This window comes from Jaculus jaculus, chromosome 14 (genome assembly GCF_020740685.1).
Source record: "Jaculus jaculus isolate mJacJac1 chromosome 14, mJacJac1.mat.Y.cur, whole genome shotgun sequence".
In the NCBI taxonomy this organism is placed as follows: Eukaryota; Metazoa; Chordata; class Mammalia; order Rodentia; family Dipodidae; genus Jaculus; species Jaculus jaculus.
The window spans coordinates 16,682,931-16,708,230 of NC_059115.1; the positions used below are offsets into that span (position 1 = coordinate 16,682,931).

At 46.6% G+C, this 25,300-nt stretch overlaps 1 protein-coding gene across 4 annotated transcripts in view; it reads right to left on the reverse strand.

The window, feature by feature from the left end:
• The window catches only part of Znf331 (zinc finger protein 331), a 28,203-nt gene extending 4,069 nt beyond the window's left edge, over positions 1-24,134 (reverse strand). The window contains exons 1-6 of one of the 4 annotated variants that reach the window (XM_045133519.1): positions 24,082-24,134; positions 23,079-23,233; positions 1,579-1,679; positions 1,151-1,210; positions 855-972; positions 7-133 (exon numbers count right to left, since the gene is read on the reverse strand). In XM_045133519.1, coding sequence (XP_044989454.1) covers positions 7-133; positions 855-941 — 214 coding nt within the window. In that variant the 5' untranslated portion in view covers positions 942-972; positions 1,151-1,210; positions 1,579-1,679; positions 23,079-23,233; positions 24,082-24,134. Of the gene's footprint in view, positions 1-6; positions 134-854; positions 987-1,150; positions 1,211-1,578; positions 1,680-4,021; positions 4,131-23,078; positions 23,234-24,081 lie in introns of those variants that run through there. The other 3 variants (XM_045133516.1, XM_012951946.2, XM_045133518.1) reach the window with 3 other exon arrangements.
• Positions 24,135-25,300: the final 1,166 nt, after the last annotated feature.

Below are 25,300 nucleotides of genomic sequence, written 5' to 3' on the forward strand. Positions count from 1 at the left end.
ACTTACTCAGGGAGACCAAGTTGCTGTAGTTCTCCAACATCACATCCCAGTACAAGTCCCTCTGGGAAGAGTTCAGACAGGCCCACTCCTCCTGAGAGAAATCCACTGCCACATCCGAGAACGTTATAACATTCTGAAAATAGACCCACAGACTCGTGAGGACATGACAGGAGGAACCCTTGTGATGACGGGCACAGGCTAGTCCCTGCCTCCTGTGAAGACGAACACCATGCCACCCACAGCTGGGGCGGAACCCCTCTGCGTTGCTGTGTGGGAATGACCTGTCCGCCGGCACTCTAAGTACTCGAGCCTGTCAGTGAGTGAGTAAGAGGATACCAGTGCCGAATGGCGACAACCACACAGGTCTGGCAGGTCCACTCAACAACGAAACGTGCCCCTCAGTTTTCATGGCAGGTACAGTGCCAGCTCTAGAGTCTCAGAGCTTGTGCCTCACCAAATGGTAAGACTGAGATCTCCAGATAGGAATATCCCCTCTTACCCACCCCACTACACATGATTACTGGAGACTCTGATTTTCTCTTGTAGTCCAATGGGACTGATGAGTCCAACTCATGAGACCCCAGCCATGATTTAATGTTTCCCTCAAAGGACTTTGTTTCTTCACTGCCCCAACCTTATTGTGGCCAAGAAAACTGAGGATACAGGAGATGAATAATTTGCTCCGTGACTGGGTAAATAGCCAAAAAGATACACACAGGGTCAAGTGGGGGCATTCTTTATTGCCACAGGGAGACGTCAGGAGAAGTTAGAAGATGGGCTTGGCTTAGGTCCGCGGCTTCCGGTAATTCACAACATCCACCTGTTCCACGGCAGGCAGGAAATCGCACACTTACACGGGCCACAGTGCTGCCGGCCTCGTCACGCCCGGCCTCCACACTGCCGTCCTCCACAGCGCCAGTATGCACGGTCTTATCAGCCATCTTGGGGTTTCTTCTCCAGAAAACACAAAATCTAAGAGGTAAGAGCTATGGGCAGAAACGGATATTAAAACCAGTTGCAACTGGGCTCTCAAATGACTCCATATGACCTTCTAGCAATTTCATCCTTGCTGTCCAACATGCACACATGCCCAAAATCTGAACATCTGGGGAAAATCAAAAGGATTCTAGCCAGATGTGGTCACACAAACCTTTAATTTCAGCACTTGGGAGGTAGAGGTAGTAGTATCACTGTTGAGTTTCAGGTTACCCTGAGAATATGAGAATACATAGTGAATTCCAGGTCAGCCTGGGCAAAAGCAAGACCCTAAGACCCTATCTCAAAAAAAAAAAAAAAAAAAGAAAGAAAGAAAGAAAAAAAAAAACACAGAAAAGAAACGAAACGAAATGGGGATCCCGGACACAGTCACAGATTTCCAGCAACTTCATAGTACAGCAGAGGTGCTTTTCCTTTTTTCTTCTTTAAATTTTATTGCCTTAAAAACAAACCCAGACCCAGCAGGATGTCTGACCAGTTTTTTGCATGGCCAGAAGAGGGTGCTAGAATCCCTTAAAGCATACGGCCCTGTCTGGAAGCTTCTGGTGTTTGCCCTTAGAATTTGAGAGACATTTGTCTTACCTGAAAGGAATGCCTTTCTTTGCTTCAGTGGGGGCTGAGCACTCTGGAATGACCAATCCGGTGATTCAGGGTGAGGGTCTTGGTGAGGAAGGACCTGGGGACTGGGATGAACCATGCAGACTGTTAGTCAATCATGCCAATGTGCCTACCATCCTGAATACCAGCTCTTGAGTGACAGTTACTAACTAATAGTGTATGTTTCCTCCTTGCTAAAACTGGAATAAACTGCAAGGTGTGGCTATCCCAACTATAAGGAAGGTAATATTTCTAAAACATGCAGCAGTATGCAATGATTAGCTGTTAGCCAGATGTGGTGGTGCACACCCGTAATTCCAGGACTTGAGAAGCAGAGGTAGAAGGACTGCCATCAGTTCAAGGTCAGCCTGAGACTGCATAGTGAATTCCAGGTCAGCCTGGGCTAGGGCAAGACCCTACTTAAAAAAAAAAAAAAAATCAACCTACAGAAGACACTGGTTTGAGGGCATTAGCAAGATGCTGTATTGGGTGTACTATGTGACAGACCTACATCCCTAGGTCCCAATACCTTTCCCAAGCTAAGATCTGGAGAGTCTAGCAAACTTACACGAATTAGGAGGATTCTATGCTGCAGAAACAAAACACATACATGCTTAGAAGTGGGAGAAGTGGAATTACTTTTTTCGTTTTTGTGACAAAGTCTCATGTAGCTAGGCTGGCCTCACCACATAGCTAGTGCTGGCCTTGAACTCACCCTGCTTCCATCTCCAAGTACTGTGACTAGAGGTGTGAACCATCATGCCTGGTGCTTTTATTTATTTGCACATGTATGTGCCCTGGAGTCACTTGTTAATGCAAACAATCACCTGTCTAGCTTTACATGGAAGGCTAGGGAATTGAGCCCAGGCTGGTAGTAAGCCTTTAACTTTAACCATTGATATATCTTTCCAGCCCCATGTATTTATGTATTTATTTTTCCTTTTTTTTTTTCTTGAGGCAGGGTCTTACCCTGGCCAAGGATGACCCAGAATTTACTATGTAGTCCCAGGGTGGCCTTGAACTCATGGCAATCTTCCTATTTCTCCTCCTGAGGACTGGGATTAAAGGTATGTATCACCATGCCCAGCTTATTTATTTTTAGATAATGTTTTTACTATGTAGCCTAGGCTGGCCTTGAACTCCCAGTGATCCTGCTGCTTCAGCCTCCAGAGTGCCAGGATTAGAGACGTGTGCTACCATGTCTGGCTGGAATTCCTGTTCTTGACCGTCTGAGGCTCTAGTTCATTTTGTGAACCTCTTAGTACTGTTATCTTCATATGTGTGTTGTTCATGATTTATAAACTTCCAGGCTTACCACATAATAGCTACAGTATTTACTGAGCACTTATGCTCTGAGTAGCTGGCGTATGGGTTTTAAGTACATTTAATGCATTCTGTCCTCATAATGACCCAATTTTCTGAAAGCTCAAAATGGTAGGAAGCGCCAGTGACAGACAGGTTTGAATCTCCCCTTCCTTCCTCCCTTTCCCTTCATCCCTGCAATCCCTCCCTTCCTCCCTTTCCCTTCATCCCTGCCATCCTTCCCTCCCCTTTCTCAGTCTGAAAACACTGTTTCGTGGGTATTATTATTTTTTACAAATACGCTGGACAGCCATACAACGCTGCACAGTGCACTCAAAGCATGGGTCACAGACTGCACACACGTCTGTAAATGCTCCTATGACAAACCTTTCCTCTCACCTTTGTTTTACCATGACCCTTGTGTCATCTTCAAGATTTTTATAAATATGCCATTTTCCCTTCCAGTATCTATAAGGTGAAACCATGTAGTTTAAAAAAAAAAAAAAAAAGGGACCTCACCAGAACCTTAAATTTCAGATGTACCACACTTCCTACAGATCAGACGATCGATCCACTCTTTAAAAGCTGGCCTTGGGGTGGGGGTAAGAGGAGGGCGATGGTGAGACACCAGGGTCTTTGTGGGCAACAGGTGACGACGGAAAACACACGCGAAGGCAAAAGCAAGTGGAAATAAAAGTGGCCCTGATCTGAGATTCTGAGCGAGTCCTTGCGAAACTACGGGGACCGACACATGCGACCAGAACTATGAGAACTTTCCCTGCACGCGAGGAGCTGCAGCGGGGCCACCTCCTGCCGCCCCGCAGGTAGTTTGCACCGAGCACTGCCCGCTCTCAGGCTGTCCTGACTCCGGTTCGTGGGGACGACCCCGACACCCCTTGGTTCGAGGAAGCGGCAAAAAACGTCGCAACAACAGGTTACAGCACCCCACAACTGGGCTCACTCCGCAAAAGCCGTCTGGCTAAGTATCGAGACACGCGAGCGAGCGAGCGAGCGCCAATTCCGCGCCAGGCACCCGGCAAGCTCACAATGCGGCCGGCGGCCGGCACACCCCCGACCCGCGGGCGGGCGGGCGGGCGAGCGCGGCACTGCCCCGCGGACAAGTTACCTGCGGCCGGGGCAGGCAGCAGCGGGCGGCGCGGGACGGCGGCACGGAGCGTCCGACTCCACACACCTGTGGCGCAGTTCGCAGTTCGAGCACCAGCGAGCGAGCGAGCGAGCCAGCAGCGCAGCGCGGTCCGCGGCGAGTGCGTCAGGCGGCGGCGGCGGCGGCGGCGCGGGGCCCCTGCGGCGACCCCGAGGCCCCCGGGCCCCAGCGGCTGGCGCTGCCGCGTCGTCGTCAAGGCAACGCGGCTGCGTCAAGGCATGGATGCGCTAGCTTGCCGCCCCCGCGGGGGGCACCGGTGACGCGGGCACACGCGTGCGTCACGGTGACGGGGGCGCGGGCACACTCGCACACGGCGCCGGCCACGCGCGAGCCCGGCCACCTCGGACCAGGACACACGCATGCGCACAGGGCTCCGGCCAGAGGCCGAGGCGCAGGCACCGGGACATACACACGGACACGCGCGCACACACACGCGCACGGGGACATGCGCGCGCACGCGTGAACATGGGCACGGCGCCCTGCAAAGTTCTCTGCGGAGCTTTCACTGGGTCGTGGCGCTCGAAGACCTGGTCGGGCCCCTGGAGGGACGCCTCTGGCCCCCTGGATCGCCTCTGCTTGGGTGGTGTGAAGGTATAGGGGTGAGGGGAACAGGAGGCCGTGTCTATGGAAACCAGAGCCTGCACACCCCTGTCCCAGCATGCAGCACGCACCACTGGCACAGTCCAGAGGCCTTTGGGAAACGTAGTTCAGGCCCTTCTGGCAAGGCCTGGGGGCTGCATGAGACGTGGGTGGAGGGTGACCAGTCACACTGTGAACCCATGGGGCCTCTGCACGTGGCCCGTCCGGGACAAAGTGCCTCAGATGGCCTCACTGCTGCCATGATGGACAGCACATCAGGTGCACAAGTGTTCCATACCAAGTGCGGGAAATCTGACTCCATAAACACATAGATAGCGGTAACAACAGTATGAGGTTAAAAATATTTAAAGAGGTCTGGGGAGCGGGGCGTGGTAGTGCATGCCTTTACTCCCAGCACTTGGGAGGCAGAGGTAGGAGGAACACTTGCGTTAGAAGTCACCCTGAGAAGAGTACATAATAAATTCCAGGTCAGCCTGGACCAGATAGAGACCCTACCTCGAAGAAAAAAAAAGTCCGTGGAGTCGCTCAGTGGTTAATGCACTTGCTTGCAAAACATACTTGTTCTCGTTCCATTTTCCAGTTCCTACATCAAGTCAGATGCACAGTGACATACAAGTCTGGAGTTCCTTTGCAGTGGCCAAGAGGTCCTGGTATGCCCATTTTTTTTCCTTTCTCTCTCCAATAAAAACAACTTTCTTTAAAAACCATATTTATTTTCATTTGTTTATTTGAAGGTGATAGAGAAAGAGGCAGATAGAGAGAGAGAGAGAGAGAGAGAGAGAGAGAGAGAGAGAGAGAGGGAGAGACAGACACACACACACAATATGGGAACGCCAGGGCCTCCAGTCACTGCAAACGAACTCCAGACGCTGTGCTGCCTTGGGCATCTGGCTAATGTGGGTCCTGGGGAATGGAGCCTTGAACCGGGGTCCTTGGGCTTCACAGGCAAGTGTTTAACCGCTAAGCCATTTCTCCAGCCCTAAAAACAGTATTTAAAGAGGGCTGGAGAAATGGCTTAGTGGTTAAGGCATTTGCCTGTGAAGCCAAAAGACCCAGGTTTGATTTCCCAGGACCCACATAAACCAAATACACAAGGGGCACATACATCTGGAGTCTGTTTGCAGTGGCTAGAGGCCCTGGTGTGCCCATTCTTCTCTATCTCACTTCTATTTCTCTCTCTCTTCTTGCAAACTAAAAAAAAAAAAAAAATCTCAAGGCCAATCTGAAGCTACAGAGTGAGTTCCAGGTCAGCCTGGACTGAAGTGAGACCCTGCCTCGGAAATATATATTTCTGAGATTCAGTTCGCCAGTACCCATGTAAAGCCAGATGCCCAAAGTGGCATATAAATTCCTTTGCAGTGGCAAGAGTCCTTGGTGCGTCTATACTCTCCTTCTCTCATATTTAGGCTGGGGAAGATGGCTCAGCTGTTAAAAGCGTTTGCTTGTAAAGCCTGTAGCTTGGCCTGGCCCAGGTTCCATTCCTCAGTACTCATGTAAAGCCAGATGCCCAAAGTACCACATGCAGTCTGGAGTTTGTAGAGGCAAGAGGCCCTTGCCTGCCCATTTATTCTCTTTCTTTCTTTTTTTTTAAAATTTTTTGGTTTATTCTTATTTATTTATTTGAGAGTGACAGAGAAAGAGGCAGAGAGAGAGAGAGAGAGAGAGAGAGAGAGGGAGAGAGAGATGGGTGTGCCAGGGCTTCCAGCCACTGCAAACAAACTCCAGACGCGTGTGCCCTCTTGTGCATCTGGCTAACGTGGGTCCTGGGGAATCGAGCCTTGAACTGGGGTCCTTAGGCTTCACAGGCAAGCACTTAACCGCTAAGCCATCTCTCCAGCCCTCTTTCTTTCTTTTTAAAAAATATTTTATTTTTTATATATTTATTTGCTAGAGGGAAAGAGGCAGAGAGAGAAAGTGGGCATCCCAGGGCTTTCAGCCACTGCAAACGAACTCCAGATGCATGCGCCACCTAGTACGTTTGGCTTACATGAGTCCTGGGGAATCTAACCTTGGTCCTTTGGCTTTGCAGGGAAGCACCTTAACCGCTCTCCAGTCCTTATTCTCTTTCTTTGCTTGAAAATAAAATAATAAAAAATATTTAAAGAGATGAAAGACAAGTAGGCATGGTGTAACACATACATATATATGGGAGTTTATTGAATATATACATATTGAATATATATATTTCCGAGGCAGGGTCTCACTTCAGTCCAGGCTGACCTGGAACTCACTCTGTAGCTTCAGATTGGCCTTGAATTCATAACGATCTTCCTAAGTGAGCCTTCCAAGTGCTGGGATTAAAGAAAAGTGCCACAATGCTCAGCAAGCTCTAAAATTGAGAGACCCTTTTCCAATAAATAAGGTGGAGGCTGGGCGTAGTGGTGGACACTTTTAATCACAGCATTTGGGAGGCTGAGGTAGGAGGATCATCATGAGTTCAAGGCCAGCCTGAGAGTACAGAGTGAATTCCAGGTTATCCTGGGCTACAGGGTGATCTTCAAAAAACCAAAGTGGGGGAAAGAAAGGTGGAGAGTGATTGAGGAAGGCTTCCAGTCTTTCAATGTCGACCTTTGGACTTCAAATGCATACACACACGTGTACAAGCACCCCCCCACATGTGCCCACACACTAGAACACACACATAGGCACATAGACTATACACATGCACATGCAAGAAAAGAGAAGAGAATTATAGATCATATTCAGTTATAATATAATTATGAGAAATGATTCTGAGAGGTTTTGTGTCTTTCACTTACTTATGCCAATTAGTGATTGTGCCATAGTGTAATATTACTAGAACACCAAGAATTCATTGATGTTATTCACCAGGGATTATTAGAATTAAAAAGAGAAAGCTAGGGCTGGAGGGATGGCTTAGCTGTTAAGGTGCTTGCCTGCAAAGCCAAAGGATCCCAGTTTGATTCTCCAGGACCCACGTAAACCAGATGCACAAGGTAGAGCATACGTCTGGAGTTTGTTTGCAGTGGCTGGAGGCCCTGGCACACTCATTCTCTCTCTCTCTGCCTCTTTCTCTCTCAAATAAATAAACAAAATAAAGTAAAAAAATAAACAAAATTCACAAAACACAAAAAGAGAAAGCCAGGCAGGGTGACTCATGCCTTTAGTCCCAGCACTTGGTAGACTGAGGATCACCATGAAGGTTTGCTTTTTGTGTTTTGATTTAAAAGAATTTTTTTTTTTAAGCCGGGCGTGGTGGTGCACACCTTTAATCCCAGCACTCTGGAGGCAGAGGTAGGAGGACTGTCATGAGTTCAAGGCCACCCTGAGACTACACAGTGAATTCCAGGTCAGCCTGGGCTAAAGCGAGACACTACCTTGAAAAACCAAAAAAAAGAAAAAAAAATTTTTTTAAAGCCAGGTGTGGTGGTACACACCTTTAATCCCAGTACTTGGGAGGCAGAGGTAGGAAGAAGATCGCTGTGAGTTTGAGGCTAACCTGAGACTACATAGTGAATTGCAGGTCAGCCTGAGCTAGAGTGAGACCCTACGTAGAACCCCCCAAAAAAATTATTTTAAGAGAGAGAGACAGACAGACAGACACAGAGAAAGAGGCAGAAGGACAGTGAGTATGGGTGCACCAGGACCTCCTGCCACCGTTAACCAACTCCAGATCCAAGTGCCACTTAGTGCACCTGGCTTTATGGGGGCACTGGGGAATGGAACCTGGGCCATCAGGCTTTGTAAGGAAGCCCCTTTAACTGCTGAACCATCTCTCCAACCTGCCCATCAACATTTTAACATGGAGAATGAAGAAGATAAAGGGAATGAGAAAACAGAACAGAGGACTAACTAACTTGAAAGGGGGGGGGGTTTCTCAGGAGATCAGGCAGGGGAAGAGGGGACAAAACAGGACAATAGGATGGGAACGTGATCAAAATTACTGTATGTTCATATAATAAAGTTCTCAATTAAAAAAATAAAATTATACTGCAGGTCAAATGAGACAACTGCCTCAGCTATTAAGATAAACTCACATAAAACATCCAGAATACATTATAATTATTTCACACAAATTAGTTGTTGTTACTGAAGATCAGTAGTGGTAGACATCCCTTAATTCATATTTATAAGTGAAAAAATAAGCCTGTTGTTTCCTTCTTTTATTACAAGCAAGTGCCTTTAACAGCTGAGCCATCTCTCCAGCCCTCCTTCTTTTATTACAGAAAAACAGGTGCTTTGTAAAGCAGCTGCTAATGGAATGAATGTTAAATACGAGAAACTTTCAGAGCCTGATGCTAAGAATGAGATTCTCTTTATTTAGCAATATTGGCCAAAAGGATTCTGTGGCACACAAGGAGGAAATGTCCCCTCACTATGAACACGCAGGGGGCAGAAGCATGATTCTGCATTGGCAATCAGGCTCACAGACTAATGGGAAAAGATACCAAATTGAGAACACTGGCCCAGGCTCAGCCGCACCTCCCCTCTGTTGTGGGAGGTCTCTGTGATCACTTATATTTAGCCACCTTAGTCATTTTCCTTATGTCTTAGACGTGTTATTTGTATAGCGTAAATTTAGGGCACCAGGCATCCGTGATTACTATTTCCTGTGTAATAAACATGAAGATCATAGGAACTCTAATTCTGAAAGGCTGTGTTTTTATTTGTTTGTTTGTTTGTTTGTTGTTTGCTTTTCAAGGTAGGGTCTCACTCTAGCCCAGGCTGACCTGAAATTCACTATGTACTCTCAGGGTGGCCTTGAACTCATGGTGATCCTCTTACCTCTGCCCCCCAAGTGCTGAGATTAAAGGTGTGTGCCACCACACCCGGCTCTGTATTTTTTGATATTTTTCCATGGGATTAGTTTTAAGTGATATACCTCTAATTCTATAAGGCAGAGTATGTAATATGGGATATGATATGAAAGGAGCTACTGAGGGTTAGAAGGGCATGGGAGTGGGGAATAAAAGGGAGAAGGGGAGAGGAGAATCAATAAAAACAAATTATGAACATTGGGCACGGTGGCTCACACCTTTAATCCTAGGATCTTTGGTAGGAGGATCATTGTGAGTTCGAGGCAGGCCTGAGCTCCAGTATGAGCTGCAGGTCAGCCTGGGCTAGAATGAGACCCAGCCTTGGCAAACAAAAAGAGCCAGACAAAACAAACTTAACCAAAACAAAAAACACCCTAACTTCCAAAGATGTTGAAATGAAACCCATTAGTTTGTGCACTCATTAAAAAAAGAAAAAAATATATACGTGAGTGGCTTTTCAAGAGAAGAGATTATTGGTGTCCCTGCCTTCGCCCACATCAACATAGCTACTATGTGACCCAGGGCTCAGTAGGATTTCTTTTATAGTCTGTGGTTTGGAGAGTCTTTGACCCATTTACACGATCAATTAGCAGGATTCAAGGTTCCAGAAATACAAACACACCCATACTTAGAGAGGAAGTGGAGACACATACATAGCAAAATATTAGCAGTAATTATCTACAGAGGGTAATTTTGCCATTCTTTATGAGGGCCCCAGGGAACCGATTTCCTATTTTTTTGGCAGCTTGCCCACATTAATCCCATTATGTGTACTATCACTTAAGGGAGTCTCAATTAAGAGAGAAAGGATTAACAAAGACAAATGGCCATAGCTGGGGGGAGGCAGTATGTCGCGGTCACTAGGAAAAGCTGAATGGAAAGCCTGTAGCGGGCACAACCACCCATTGTCTCTCAGAGATGTCCGTGTCTTAACTCTGGCGGCTGGGAACACATGTTGGGTAGGATTCCTGTACACCGTGTAATGAAAAATTTGGGATAATTACAATTTCTTATGTGTCCTCATAATTACTGATGTTGGAACAGACCAACAGCTACATAAAAACAGGCATTTGAATAAAGAATGGAGCTTAACTGATAGAATATATAAAAAGTTGTTTATTAATTGTAACAATGAGAAAAAGGGAAAGCTTGTGTATCTGGAAACTCTTGGTACTATCTTTGTAATTCATTCATTAATTTATTATTTTTTTTCCCCAGGTAAGGTCTCACTCTAGCCCAGGGTGACTTGGAACTCACTTTGTAGCTTCAGGCTGACCTCAAATTCAGAGACAGAAAGAATGGGCATGGGTGTAAATAGGGCCTCTTGCTGCTGCAAACAATATCCAGACACATGCACCACTGCTCATCTGGCTTTATATGTGGCCTGGGGAACTGAACCCTCAAATGACAGGCTTTCCAACCAAGTGCCTTTACCTGCTGAGCCACCTCCCCAGCCCTCAGTTGGTTTTGCGATGGGGGACTCACAATTTCCCCTCTCAGTACCCTGAGTAGCTGAGATTACAGGCGTGGCCCAGGCAGTCCTGACACTTGGCTCCAGCTCACTCAGCTGTGTTCCCAGAACAGATCAGCTCACAGAAAAATCTCAGAGTGAGACATGCTTTGCTGACTCCCAGAGCTTCCCAGAAGCTTGCCCCAAGAAGGCCAAGTTTTGAACCTACCAGTGTGTCCTGAGAGCAGTGCAGTCCATTACCTGGGTCATCAGGACTGCCTTGTACAACAACACAATCCGTCAGCAGAGGCTGTAACAGCCCTGAATCCCCCACTCCCCAGCCAGTCACTTGGCTGTGTTCTTCTTATTTTTTTAATTTATTGGGATGGAGAGATGGCCCAGTGGTTAAGGCCTGCAAAGCCTAACCATCCAGGATTTATTCCCCAGGACCCACATAAAGCCAGATGCACAAAGTAGTACATGTATCGGAGTTTGCAGTGGTTGGGGACCTGGCATGCCCATTCTCTGTGTCTCTCTTCTCTTATCTCTCTCTGCTTGCAAGTAAATAAATTAAATATTTATTTGTGGGCTAGAGGGATGGCTTAGCAGTTAAGGCACTTGCCTGCAAAGCCAAAGGATCAAATTCAATTCCCCAGGACCCACATAAGGCAGATGTACAAGGTGGTACATGCTTCTGGATGGAGTTCATTTGCAATGGCTAAAGGCCCTGGTACACCCATTCTCTCTCTCTCTGCTTCTTTTTCTTTCTGTGGCAAATAAATAAAATTAAAAAAAAATTGCAAGCAGAGAAAGATAGAGAATGGGCATGCCAGGGCCTCCAGCTAGGCTTTGCAAGCAAGCGCCTTAACTGCTGAGCCACCTTTCTGGCCCCCTTGGCTGTGTTCTTGATGAGATTCTTCCTGTTAGGTCTTGCAGCCCACACTCTAACATAAACCCACTAACAGCCATATGACCTGGTTTACACACATCACTCCACTGTGATCCCTGGGTGAATCACATGCAGCCTAGAGCTCTAACATGAAGGCATCAATGTGTACAGAGCAGCAGGCCCAGACTGGAAGTGGTGTATCTCCTTCAACGGAAGGCGGATCACTAAAACTCACAGAAAATAAGACACCAAATAATGGCAGAAAGCTGGAGTAAGCCATCCAAAATAGACCTACAATTTGCCTCACAGAGTCTTAAAGCTTATTCTCTTTCTCTCCCTTCCTTTCTTCTTCTTCTTTTTTTTTTTTTCTTCAAGGTAGGGTGTCATTCTATCCCAGGTTGACCTGCAATTCACCATGTAGTCTCAGGCTGGCCTCAAACTCAGGGATACTCCTACCTCTGTCTACTGAGTGCTGGGATTGGCTTTCTTTCTTTTCTTTTTCCTCATTTCTTTCCATTCTCTTCTTCTTGTGTGTGTCTGCACCAGACACTTGTGACACTTTTTGCGTGTGGCTTATGTGGGGAGGGTTGGGAATTGAACCTGGGCCAGCAGGCTATGCAAGCAAGCTCCTGTAACTGCTGAGCCATCTCCCCAGCCCATTGCAGAGGCTCAATGAAATGCAGGTACCAGACAACTAGGTAAAACCTACAGGGCTGGAGAGATGGCTCAACAGTTAAAAGGTATTTGCATGCAAAGCCTAAGGACCTGGGTTTGATTCCCCAGTACCCATGCAAAGCCAGATGCACAGTGGCGCAATAGCTGTAGGCACTGGTGTACCCATTCTCTCGGTCCCTCTTTATCTGTCTCTGCTTGCACATAAGTCAATAAATTATTAAGAAAACACACACACACCAAAAAACTGAAGGTGCATGCCTGTAGCCCCAGCTACACAAGAGGCTGAGGCAAAAGGATCATTTGAACCCAGGAAATTGAGACCAGCCTGGGCCATACAGTTAGAACCCATTCAACAAACAAAGCAAGAACTGCATGAAGAAAAAAACTGAAGAGACAAATTATGAATATATGCCAAACTGAAATGTTGGTGAAATGCTGGTGCTGGAGTACAAAACAGAAAGCCAAACCAAACCAAACCCTTTCACTTCCAGGGCTCAGGTGTACTCAGTGGTAGAGGATGTACTTAGCATGTACAAACTCCAGGGCTCAACTGACAGTGTCAAAATAAATGAAAAAAAAAAAATTTTTTTTTTTTTCCTCAAGTAAGGAAGTGAGGGCTGGAGAGATGGCTTAGTAGTTAAGGCACTTGTCTACAAACCTAAGGACCCAAGTTCGATTTCCCAGAATCTACACATAAGCCAGGTGCACATGGTGGCTCATGTGTCTAGAGTTCATTTGCAGTGGCTAGAGGCCGTGGCATACCCATTCTCTCTCCCTCTATCTGCCTCTTTCCCTTCCTTTTTCTGTCATAAATTAAAAAAAAAAAAAAAAGAGAAGGAATTGAGTGCTGGAGAGATGGCTCAGCAGTTAAGTCACTTGCCTTCAAATCCAAAGGACCCAGGTTCAAATTCCCAGGACTCACATAAGCCAGATGCACAAGGTTGTGCATGCATCTGGAGTTTGCTTGCCATGCCTGGAGGCCCTGATGTGCCCATTCTCTCCCAAATAAGTAAATAATTAATTTTTTTTTTTTTTAAAAAAGGCTTGCATGGTGGTGCACGACTTTAATCCCAGCACAGGCAGAGATAAGAGTTTGAGGCCACCCTAAGAATACACAGTGCATTCCAGGTCAGCTTGAGCTAGAGTGAGGTCCTATCTAGGGGTGGGGGAGGTATTGAGGAAAGTCATCTACCGATGCAATGTAGTCCTTATCAAAATTATAGCATTCTTTTCCCCTCAGAAATGAAAGCAGCTTAATGGTTAAGGTGCTTGCTTGCAGAATCTAAGGACCCACGTTCTACTCTCCAGGTCTCCCGTAAGCCAGATGCACAAGGTGACGCAAGTGCACCAGGTCGCACATGGGCACACAAGGGGCACACATGTCTGGAGTTCGATTGCAGAGGCTGGAAGCCCTGGTGTGCCAATTCTCGCTCTCTTTCATTAAAAAAAGCAGTTTAATATTTATCTGGAACCACAAAGATCCCAAATAGTTGAAGCTGACTTGAGCAACAAGACTATGGCGGGACACATCACATACTGGATCTCACCAACTACAAACAGCGATGGGGAAAGGGCCCTGGGTAAAGGCCCCTATGCATGAGTGGGGACATGAGTTCAAGTTCAATTCCTAACACCTATGTGAAAAGCTGGACACCACAGAGACAGGGGGATCACTGGGGCTCCTGGTCAGCCAACCTAACTGAAAAATGGGGAGTTCTATGTTCAGTGAGAGAATGGCTTGAGCAAATAAAGCAGGAAAGTGATAAGGGAGGACATCTGATATCTTCTTTTGTTCTCTGCATGTGTGCATGTGCACACCCTCCACATTACATGTATTACACACATCTGACACCATACATACCACACACACATACTACATATATATTAATGTAGAAAGAGGACTATTTTGGAGCAAGAAGGGATACAAAAGGAGGGAGGAAGAGTGATCAAGAAAGGATAATAGGGGCTGGAGAGACGGCTAAGCGGTTAAGTGCTTGCCTGTGAAGCCTAAGGACCCCGGTTCGAGGCTCCATTCCCCAGGATCCATGTTAGCCAGATGCACAAGGGGGCGCACGCGTCTGGAGTTTGTTTGCAGTGGCTGGAGGCCCTGGCGCGCCCATTCTCTCTCTCTCTCTGCCTTTTTCTCTCTCTGTCTGTAGCTCTCAAATAAATACAAATAAACAAAACAAAAAAAAAAAAAGAGAGAGAGAGAGAGAAAAGAGAGGATAATAGGAAGGAACAAAAGAGACAACTACCACAAGGACTAGGCAGGGCAGGAGGCCTAATCCCAGTACTCAGAAACCTGCAGTGAGTTTGAGGCCAGCTGGGGCTATATAGTGAGTTCTAGGCTAGGCTGGGCTATCGTGTGAGACCTTGTTTCAATCCTCCACCCCCTTCAATCTCCTTACACATCTCTTTCTATTTGTATTTATTTATTTTGGTTTTTCGAGGTAGGGTCTCACTCTAGCCCAGGCTGACCTGGAATTCACTATGGAATCTCAGGGTGGCCTCGAACTCTTGGTGATCCTCCCACCACTGCCTCCTGAGTGCTGGGATTAAAGGCGTGCACCACCACGCCTGGCCCAGCTCTATTTTTAATATTTAATTTTTATTTAGGGGAGAGAGACAGAGACAGAGGCAGGCAGGCAGGCAGACAGAGACAGGGAGAGAGCATGGGCACACCAGGGCCTCTAGCCATTGCAAATGAACTCCAGATGCATGCTCCACCTTGTGCATCTGGCTTTACGTGGGTATTGGGGAATCGAATCCAGGTCCTTAGGATTTGCAGGCCAGTGCCTTAACTGCTGAACCATCCCTCCAGCCCTAGGTTCTTTCTTATATGTGAAACCTGGAGTTAAATACATACATATGACATAAAAATAGTAGAGAGATAGTTGATGGTGGGGGGAAGGGAACTACTGAGAAGGTGAAAGGGTGGGTTCTGTGGGGATGAACATGAGCATACTATAGTAATACACATATATGAAAATGTCATAAACAGTGCAGGTGTGGTGGCATATACCTGTCACCCCAGCACTTGGGTTGGAGAGGCAGGAGGATCAGCCTCAGCTACATAGGGAGTTTAAGCTGGGTGTGGTGGCACATATCTTTAATTTGTCTTGGGAGGCAGAGGGAGGAGGATCACTGAGTTTGAGGCTACCCTGAGACTACATAGTGAATTTAAGGTTGAGAGAGACCCTACCCCCCCAAAAACAACAACAACAATCCTAATGCGTCCCTCCAGGCATGACATGGCCATCGACACCTTGCACTGTTGGCAGCTGTGATTACAAGGGGACCAGCACAAGATTGGGCCGTGAGCTCTGCTTCGCAGAGTGGAAGTGGGGCTCACGAGGCCCTTCCCCGACCAGACATTAATAGAGTTAACAGTTGCTAAACTCACAAAGCCATGCGCATTTCCAGGGATACACAGACAGTTAAAGGTTGCCTGAGAAGAGAGATTTTCTCCAGAAGGGTAGCTGTCTATAAGCTATCTGTGCTCCTAGGAGTAACTTCTCACCCATGCTCCTGCCAGTAACCCCAGTGAAACTTACTGGTTCACCAGGCCACACATATGCTTCTGCCATTGGGACCCCAGCTAAAGTGAGTAAACTTTTGTTTATTTCTTTTCAGAAAAAGTTTACACAATATCTGGCATCCACTTGTAGCATGAAAGAACCAGAGAACCAGGGAGGAGCAACGCCACGGCCTTGCTCTGGATGTAACTGTGGCCGAACCACCTGACGGTGGAGTGTCTAGTGGGGGCAATCCCGACATGGCTGCCCTCCTCTGAGTAGCGTTGACCGGCGTGTCCTTGTTGTGCAACCGAGGCTGCCCCGTTTGTATGTAGGTGGATGGGGCATCGTCCTCTGTGCTGTGCAGTGGTGGCCCTGCTCAATGAATGGGGTCCTCCACATGAGCACGAGGATGCCCTCAACATGCTTGACAGACTAGAGAATATATTACAACCCCTGAACATGGGACAGGATTGTAAGCAAGCCTTTGTGTCTATCCAGAAAGGATCTGTCCGTGTAGGAAATGCTGCCCTCCACATTAGCCTCTGAGTGGGCAGGAAAAGTGGAAAAAAGAAGTATGGGATAGAGTTGCTGGTTTCCTGTTTTTTTTTTTAATGGCTGGGGACAGGGTGTAAGAAAAAAAAGGTACAAATTAGATCCCTTCAGGGAACTCAAAACTCGGACCCCATGGGAAGAACTGGACAGTGAGGAGAGAGAGAGAGAGTGAGGTAGAGGTCACAGAAGTTACCTCAGGTCTGACCTAATACAGAGGAAGGGAAAATCCATGATGCACCATGCAGACGGAGGACTTAATGGGCACGTGGTGGTGCATACCTTTAGTTCCAGCACTTGGGAGGCAGACGTAAGAGGATTGCCATGAGTTCAAGACCAAGTGAATTCCAGGCCAGCCTGGGCTACAGTGAGACCCTACCTTGAACAGACAGAACAGAGCCGGGCATGGTGGTGCACGCCTTTAATCCCAGCACTCGGGAGGCAGAGGTAGGAGGATTGCCATGAGCTCAAGGTCACCCTGAGATGACAGAATTAATTCCAGGTCAGCCTGGACCAGAGTGAGACCCTACCTTGAAAAACCAAAAAAAAAAAAAAAAAAAAAAAAAAGAAAAGACAGAACAAAAACAAAAAGAAATTGACAGTCAGTGAAACAAGCAACAAGAGTGCCCCTAACAGCCTGGTTAATGGGGGCACGCTGGCATCAGTGTAAGTGCGGAGCAAGCAGAGAAGCTGCCACACAAGTGCCCAGAGCTCCTTGAGAGAAAGGCTGCGAAGCCTGAGGCAAGGGAGAGAAGTCAGTCTTCATACAAGCAGCAGGGACAGTGGGTTGCCACAGTCTGAGATCCCACGAAGAGCAGGGGCTGGGGCCAACACAGGAAGAGCGGCATTACCAAGGGGACAGGGCATGAGAGAGGCAGTGCGATGCCCAGTTCACTAAGCCGGCTGAGACTGTGTTCACAGGAGAGTTAAGAAAGGGGTTTATAGCAGGGACTTCAGGACTGGTAAAGGGGTGTTAGTGGCTTTGCCATGGTGGGCGGTGATCTTTATGAGATAGGAAAGGCTTTGGCAGATCAGCAGGACTTTGACTGGCACATACACCAGGTTTCTCACGTGTGCTCAGAGAACAGGGGAGGAAGAGAAGCCAGTGATGGGTCCTGTCAGGTCAGTCAAAAGCATAGGTGGGGCTGCAGTTAGAGGAGCTTGTTTGCAAAGCCTGACAGCCTGGGTTCAATTCCCCAGTATCCACGTAAAGCCAAACACACAAAGTGGTGCATGTGTCTGAAGTTGCTTGCGGCGGCACGAGACCCTGACACACCCACGCTCATTCTCACTCTCAATCTCTTTCACATTAAAAGAAAAGAAAAAGCATATGTGGCAAGATTTGTGTTCAAGCTGGAGTTCATAAGGAAAAAAGTAACGAGAGCCAAATCCTGGAGGTTGGGGAGGCAGCTCAGCAGCTAAGGGCGCTTACTTGCAAAGGCCCAGGTTCAATCCCCAGCATCCACATAAGGCCAAATGCATAAAGTGAAGCATGTATCTCGAGCTTCTCTTTTTCAGTGGCAAGTGGCCCTGGCATACACATATACTCTCTCTCTGCTCACAAATAAATAAAAATATATATAAATAAAATATAAATATAAATAAAAATATATTAAAAAAACAGACAAACAGAAGAATATTGTGCTTTTGATTGAGTCCCTTTTTGTTTTGTTTTGTTTTTTGAGGTAGGGTCTCATTCTAGCTCAGGTTGACCTGGAATTCATTACAAAGTCTCAGGGTGGCCTCGAACTCACGGTGATCCTCCTACTTCTGTCTCTCGAGTGCTGGGATTAAAGGCGTGCACCACCATGCTTGGCTTGAGTCCCTTTTGTTTTTTTTTTTTTTCTGAGGTAGGGTCTCACACTAGTCCAGGCTGACCTGGAATTCACTCTCGTCTCAGGGTGGCCTTGAACTTACAGCGATCCTCCTACCTCTGCCTCCCGAGTGCTGGGATTAAAGGTGTGTGCCTCCATGCCCGGCTGAGTCCCTTTTTAATATTTTATTTTATTTATTTAAGAGAGGGAGACGGAAAGAGGCAGATAGACAGAATGGCCATGCCAGGGCCTCTAGCCACTGCAAATGAACGCTCCATGCTCCCATTTTGGTGTATCTGGCTTATGTGGGTACTGGGGAATTGAACCTGGGTCCTTATACTTCCCAGGCAAGTGCCTTAACCACTTAGCCATCTCCTCAGCTCTGCTTGTGAGTCTTTAACTCATTACAGTCACTGGTTCACCAAGCTACAGTGGCATGGTGGAATCTGTAATTCCAATTACATTTCTCTCTTTTTTATTTTTAAAATTTTATTTATTTATTTGCAAGCACAGAGAGAGATAGAAGATAGAGAAAGGGCACTCAGGGCCTCTAGCCATTGCAAACGAACTACAGATGCATGTGCCCCCTTGTACATCTGGCTTATGTGGGTCTTGGGGAATTGAACCTGGGTCCTTTGGCTTTGCAGACAAGTGCCTTAACTGCTAAGCCAATCCCTCCAGCCTGTCTCTCTCTTTTCTTCCACAGCAACATCTTGCTCCAAATCAGGGTGACCTCGAATTCAATTCACTATGTAGTCTCAGGAAGGTCTTGAACTCATAGCAATCCTCTACCTCTACCTCCTGAGTGCTGGGATTAAAGATGTGTGCCACCATGCCTGGCCCAATTATACTTTTTTTGTGTGTGTGTGGGGGTTGAAGGTAGGGTCTCACTCTAGCCCAGGCTGACCTGGAATTCACTATGTAGTCTCAGGTTGGTCTGGAACTCACAATCCTCCTACCCCTGCCTCCCAAGTGCTGGGATTAAAGGTTTACACTACCACACCCAGCTCCAATTACACTTTATTTCAAAATTTTTTTAAAAAAATTTGTTTGAGAGAGAAAGAGAGAGGGGGAAAGAGATAATGGGTGCACCCGGGCCTCCTGCCACTGCAAACGAACTCCAGATGCATGTTTCACCATGCATGTCTGGCTTACTTGGGTTCTAGTGAATTGAACCTGGGTCATTATGCTTCTCAGGCAGGCATTTTAACTGCTAAGCCATCTCCAGGCCTCAGTTACCATTCTTGATTCACCAAGCTGCACTGGCATGGTGGAATCTTTAACCCCAGTTAAAATCATTGGCTCACCAGACCGCACTGGCGTGCTGGGGTCTTTACTTTGTTTCTGTGGTAGGCACCCTATCCTCGTGAGCCGATGTTTGTACACTTCTCCTTAGTCCAAAGTGGGGTGTGGTGGCGCACGCCTTTTAATCCCAGCACTCGGGAGGCAGAGGTGAGAAGATAGCTGTGAGTTCGAGGCCACCCTGAGAATACAGAGTGAATTCCAGGTCAGTGTGGGGTACAGAGATACCCTTCCTTAAAAAACAAAAACAAAACAAAAAAGCCCATACTGGGGCTGGAGAGATGGCTTAGTGGTTAAGGTGCTTGCTTATGAAGCCTAAGGACCCATGTTTGACTCCCCAGATCCCATGTAAGCTAGATGCACAAGGTGGAACACATGTCTGGACTTGGACTGCAGTGGCTAGACACCCTGGTGTGCCAATTCTTTATCTCTCATTAAAAAAAAAAGTCCATACAACAGGAGATAGAGAGATTGCTCAGTAGTTAAGGCACTTGCCTGCAAAGCCTAACAACCAGGGTTTGATTCCTGAGTAGCCAGATAACAAGGTGGCACATGTGTCTGGAGTTTGTCTGCAGTGGCTAGAGGCCTTAGTGTGCCCATACTCTCTATCTGCCTCTTTCTATCTAATACACAGACACACGTGCTCCATACAACAACCCCCCTCTGAGGTATTGGCACAAAATTAGATCAGAACAGAAAGCCCGTGAAATATCTACATATGTATCATCAATGAGCACTGGTGAAGGAATTAAGATCACACACAAGGAAAAGACCACTTCCTTAATAAATACTACCAAGATGACTAGATATTCACATGAAGAAAGAATTAGATCTTTACCTCAATCCATGTACCTAAATCAGCTCAAAATGCTTTAATGACTTACACAGTAGACCATAAATGACACAACTGATTGAAAAAAAAAAAAAACCATGAGAAAAAGCCTGGTGTGGTGGTACATGCCTCCATGCCTCTAATCCCAGCACTAGGGAGACTGAGGTAGGATCACCATGAGTTTGAGGCCACCCTGAGACTACATAGTGAATTTCAGGTCAGCTTGGGCTAGAGTGAGCCCTTACCTTGAAACACCAAAAAGAAGAAAACATGAGAAAAGATCTGGAGGTTGTTCTTCATAAAGAATCTTTGAATGTGACCTTAAAAGGTATATCTGAGTAACAGACAAGTGGACCGAATCAAGTTAAAAACTTCTGCAGTGCTACCGTGTAGCTCAGTGGTAGAAGCTTGCTGAGCATGCACAGGCCCTGTGTTCAGTTCTACCGTGTAGCTCAGTGGTAGAAGCTTGCTGAGCATGCACAGGCACTGTGTTCAGTCCCCAGCGCCACTGGGAACAGTAGTAACAGTAACAATAGCGTAACTTCACAGTTGATGCAGAGATGACTTATGCACTGGAGAAAATACCTGCAAACCATGTATCTGATAAGAAATAAATGGTCGGAGCTGGAGAGATGGTTCAATGGTTAAAGCCACTTCTTGCAAAGTCTGTTGGCCAAGATTCAATTCCTCCATACCCACATAAATCCCGATGCACAAAGTGACACATGCTTTTGAAGTTTGTTTTCAGTGGGGCAAGAGGCTCTGGCATACCTGTCCAGCACTGCTAAACATGGGCCGGGACTGTCAGAAAGCTGCCTGGGCTGTTGGACATGGCCGGGGCCCTTGGTCTGTGGGGGATGCAGCCGGCCTGATTGTTGGGAACCCACTCTGGCTCCGGAGCTGGCCCTCCCTTCTAGGGAGGTTGTAGTGTGCCTCATCTTTGCCCAGAGGAAATGGGACCCCTGGGCCCCATCCCAAAGCACCTGAGCATTCCATAGTCTAAGGCTCTCCCCCCAGCCCCCCGCAGTTCCTGACCTTGTGGCCAGCTGGCCAAGAGACCCTTATATGGTAGCAAGCAGTCTCCCTGCTGCTGTTGTCATCCAGTATGTGGCTGAAGTCACGTAGCTTTTCCCGCCCTTCTGTTCTTTCCCTTGCAACTTCTCCCTCACAACTGCCTTCCAACACCAGCCAATTAGGTAGCAACCCACAACCCTATGTATCCAATCACCTTACAGTCTGTGTGTGCCTCCTCAACCTTTCCCAAGTGTGTACACACCCACCCCCTTTTGAATAAACGAGACAAAGCCCTACCCATCAGACTGTCTCCCGGGTGGTTCATTGCTGGTCACACTCACCCTGCTCCCCCCAACTCCTCCTGCGCCTGGGACATCGGTGGCCAACGACCCCCAGGGATAGCGAGGACCCTCATGTACCCATACTCAGTCTCTATCTTTCGCTCTTAACCCCCCCCCCACCAAAAAAAAAAAAAACAAAACCACACAGCAATAACAACAACAGGGAGCTGGGTGTGTTAATGCATACCTTTTATCCCAGCACTTGGGAGGCAGAGGTAGGAGGATCGCCTTGAGTCTGAGGCCAGACTCCATAGTGAATTCCAGGTCAGCCTGAGCTAGACTGAGACCCTGCCTCAAAAAACAAACAAGCAAGCCGGGCATGGTGGTGCAAGCCTTTAATCCCAGCACTCCGGGAGGCAGAGGTAGAAGGATCACCGAGAGTTCAAGGCCACCTTGAGACTCCATAGCGAATTCCAGGTCAGCTTGGACCAGAATGAGACCCTACCTCAAAAACCAAAACAAAACAAACAAACAAAAAAAAAACCCAACCAGCCCAACAACAACAACAACAAAACAACAGCTGGAGAGATGGCTCAGAGGTTAAGGTGCTTTACTTGCAAAACCTAACAAAACAGATTTGATTCTCCAGTACCTATGTAAAGCCAGGTGCACAAAGCAGTGCATGCATCTGGGGTTCGTTTGCAGTGGCTAGAGGCCCTGGTGCACACATTATCTCTCTGTCTCTCTTCTCTCTTTCTGCTTGCAAATAAATAATTAAAAAAAAAAAAAAAAAGCAATGACAGTCTTATAACACAAGGAGCTCATACAGTTTAAGTGCCAGAAAACAATTAACCTGACTAAAAAAAAAAAAAATAGGTAAGTGGATCTCAGGTTTTTTGTGATGGAAAAAGATTATACCTATTATAGTCTTAATGGTTAGTCTCTTGATTTTTGGATATTTAATGGCTGTGTGAACTTTACCTCTGCTTATTTACAGAGAACTCATACGCAGATGGTCATACAACAATGTAACTCCCTCTACACGGGCTCCCCTGATCATCCATAAAAGCTGATCAATCGCCACTTCTAACAGAGCTACAAACCAGTCCTTCCTTTATCCTAAGTGAGGTGAGCTAATGAAGCTTCTGGGGCCATCCTCTGAAAATGCTGGTTCATAACCTAATAAAAACTTTAATTAATGTCAAAAAGATGGGTAAAAACCTGAATAGTTTCTTAAAAGAACACATTAAAATGACCAATATCTGAAGTAATATCCAGGGAAATGCAAATTAAAACAACGAGATATCACGCCATACCTGGACCTGTTCATCTTTTCTTCTTTCTGGTGTAGTCTCATGCAGCCAAGCCCGCGCTTCAACTTGCCATGCAGCCAAGGGTAATCTTGCACTCATGACTCTTCAGCCTCTACCTCCCAAGTGCTGGGAGTATACTTGTGAACGTCCATGCTTGGCTACAAAGTAAATTTATTAAATAAAAAACAAACAATGACAAAACTTCATGAGAATACAAGTTATTTATAGCCATTATGGAAAATAACATCAAAGTTCCTGTGATGCTCAAACTCAGCAATCCCACTTCTGGGCTTATGTCTGTGTTACTTTAAAAAATTTTTTTTTTGGTTTTTCGAGGTAGGGTCTCACTCTAGCCCAGGCTCACCTGGAATTCACTAGGAGTCTCAGGGTGGCCTCGAACTCACGGTGATCCTCCTATCTCTGCCTCCCAAGTGCTGGGATTAAAGGCATGCACCACCATGCCCAGCTTTACACTTTTTTTTTTTAAGGTAGGTTTCTCACTGTGGCCCAGGCTGACCTGGAACTCACTCTGTAGCACCCGGCTGCCTTGAACTCCTGGTGATCTTACGCCTCAGCTTCCTGAGTGCCTGGATTAAAGGTCTGTGTCACCATGTCTAGATTGTGTTAGTTACTTGGGCATTTCTTTGATCATAATGTCTGACACAGGAAAGGCTTATTTTAGCTTGCAGAGTCTCAAAGGCTTCAGTTCATTAAGGCCAACCAGAAGCTGGGCTATAACTTTCAAAGGCTCACTCATAAGAACCTAGTTCTCACTCCTAAAGGCTCTATAGCCTCCCAAAAGAGGGCCATCAATAAGCCTTAGTGCAACACTGAGCAGGTGAGACAGGAGGATCAGGATGGGTTTGACGCCAGCCTAGACTAGAGTGAGACACTGTCTTAAATAAAATATAAAAAGAAAATTGAAAACCAAGTAGATACTAAGTAGTTTTATTGTAAAAATGATAATTAGGGGCTGGGAGATGGCTCAGTGGTTAAAGGCACTTACTTGTAAAGTCTGATGATCTGGGTTCAGTTCCTCAGTACTCAGGTAAAATCAGATGCAAAGTGGTGCATGCATCTGGAGTGCATTTGCAATGGAAGCCCTGGTGTGTCCATTCTCTCTCTCATTCTGTTTATTAAATAAGTAAATTAAAAAAAAAAAGATAATTAGTAAGGCATGGAAATGTTATTCAGTTTGATCTAATCATTCTACAATGCATACACATATATCAAAACATCATATATGGGCTGGAGAGACGGCTTAGTGGTTAAGCGCTTGCCTGTGAAGCCTAAGGAGCCCGGTTCAAGGCTTGCTTCGCCAGAACCCACGTTAGCCAGATGCACAAGGGGGTGCAAGCGTCTGGAGTTCGTTTGCAGTGGCTGGAGGCCCTGGCGCGCCCATTCTCTCTCCCTCTCTCTATCTGCCTCTTTCTCTCTGTGTCTGTTGCTCTCAAATGAATAAATAAAAATAAAATATTTAAAAAAACATCATATATGTCATCAATATAACAATTTGTCACTTAAGTTAAAAAAAAACTAAGGATGTTAGAGAAAGAACAACTACTGAAATTCAAAACAGCAACATATGCAACCATATGTAGCCCCCAGAAGACAAAATATTTATCACCTAAACTATCTACCTATTTATTTGTTTACTTGGGGGGGGAGAGAGAGATAGAGATAGAGATAAAGAGAGAGAGAGACAGGCAGGCAGGCAGATAGAGAATGGGTGCACAAGGGCATCTAGCCACTGCAAATGAACTCCAGACACATGCTCTTCTTCATGCATCTGGCTTTATGTGGGTCCTGGGGAAATGAAGTTGGGTGCTTTGGCTTTGCTGGCAAGTGTCTTAACCACTAGGCCATGGCCCCAGCCCAGATCACCTAATCTTTAACAGAAAAAGTTAAAAAGTTTGTCCATCATTAGGGCTGGAGAGTTGACTCAACAGTTAAGATGCTAGCTTGCAAAGCCCAACTATCTGGGCTCAATCCCTTGTACCCACATAGAAGCAGATGCACAAGGTAGTACATGTCCCTGGAGTTTGTTTGCAGCAGCTAGAGGCCCTGGCGTGCTCATTCTCTCTCTCTCTCTCAGCTTGCAAATAAACTAACAAAATAAAAACATTATAAAAGAGTTTAGCAACCTCTGATCTAGATCCAGAACATATAATCAAACCAGACATGGTGCCTCAAGCCTATGTTCCCAGTTTTGGGGAGGCTGAGGG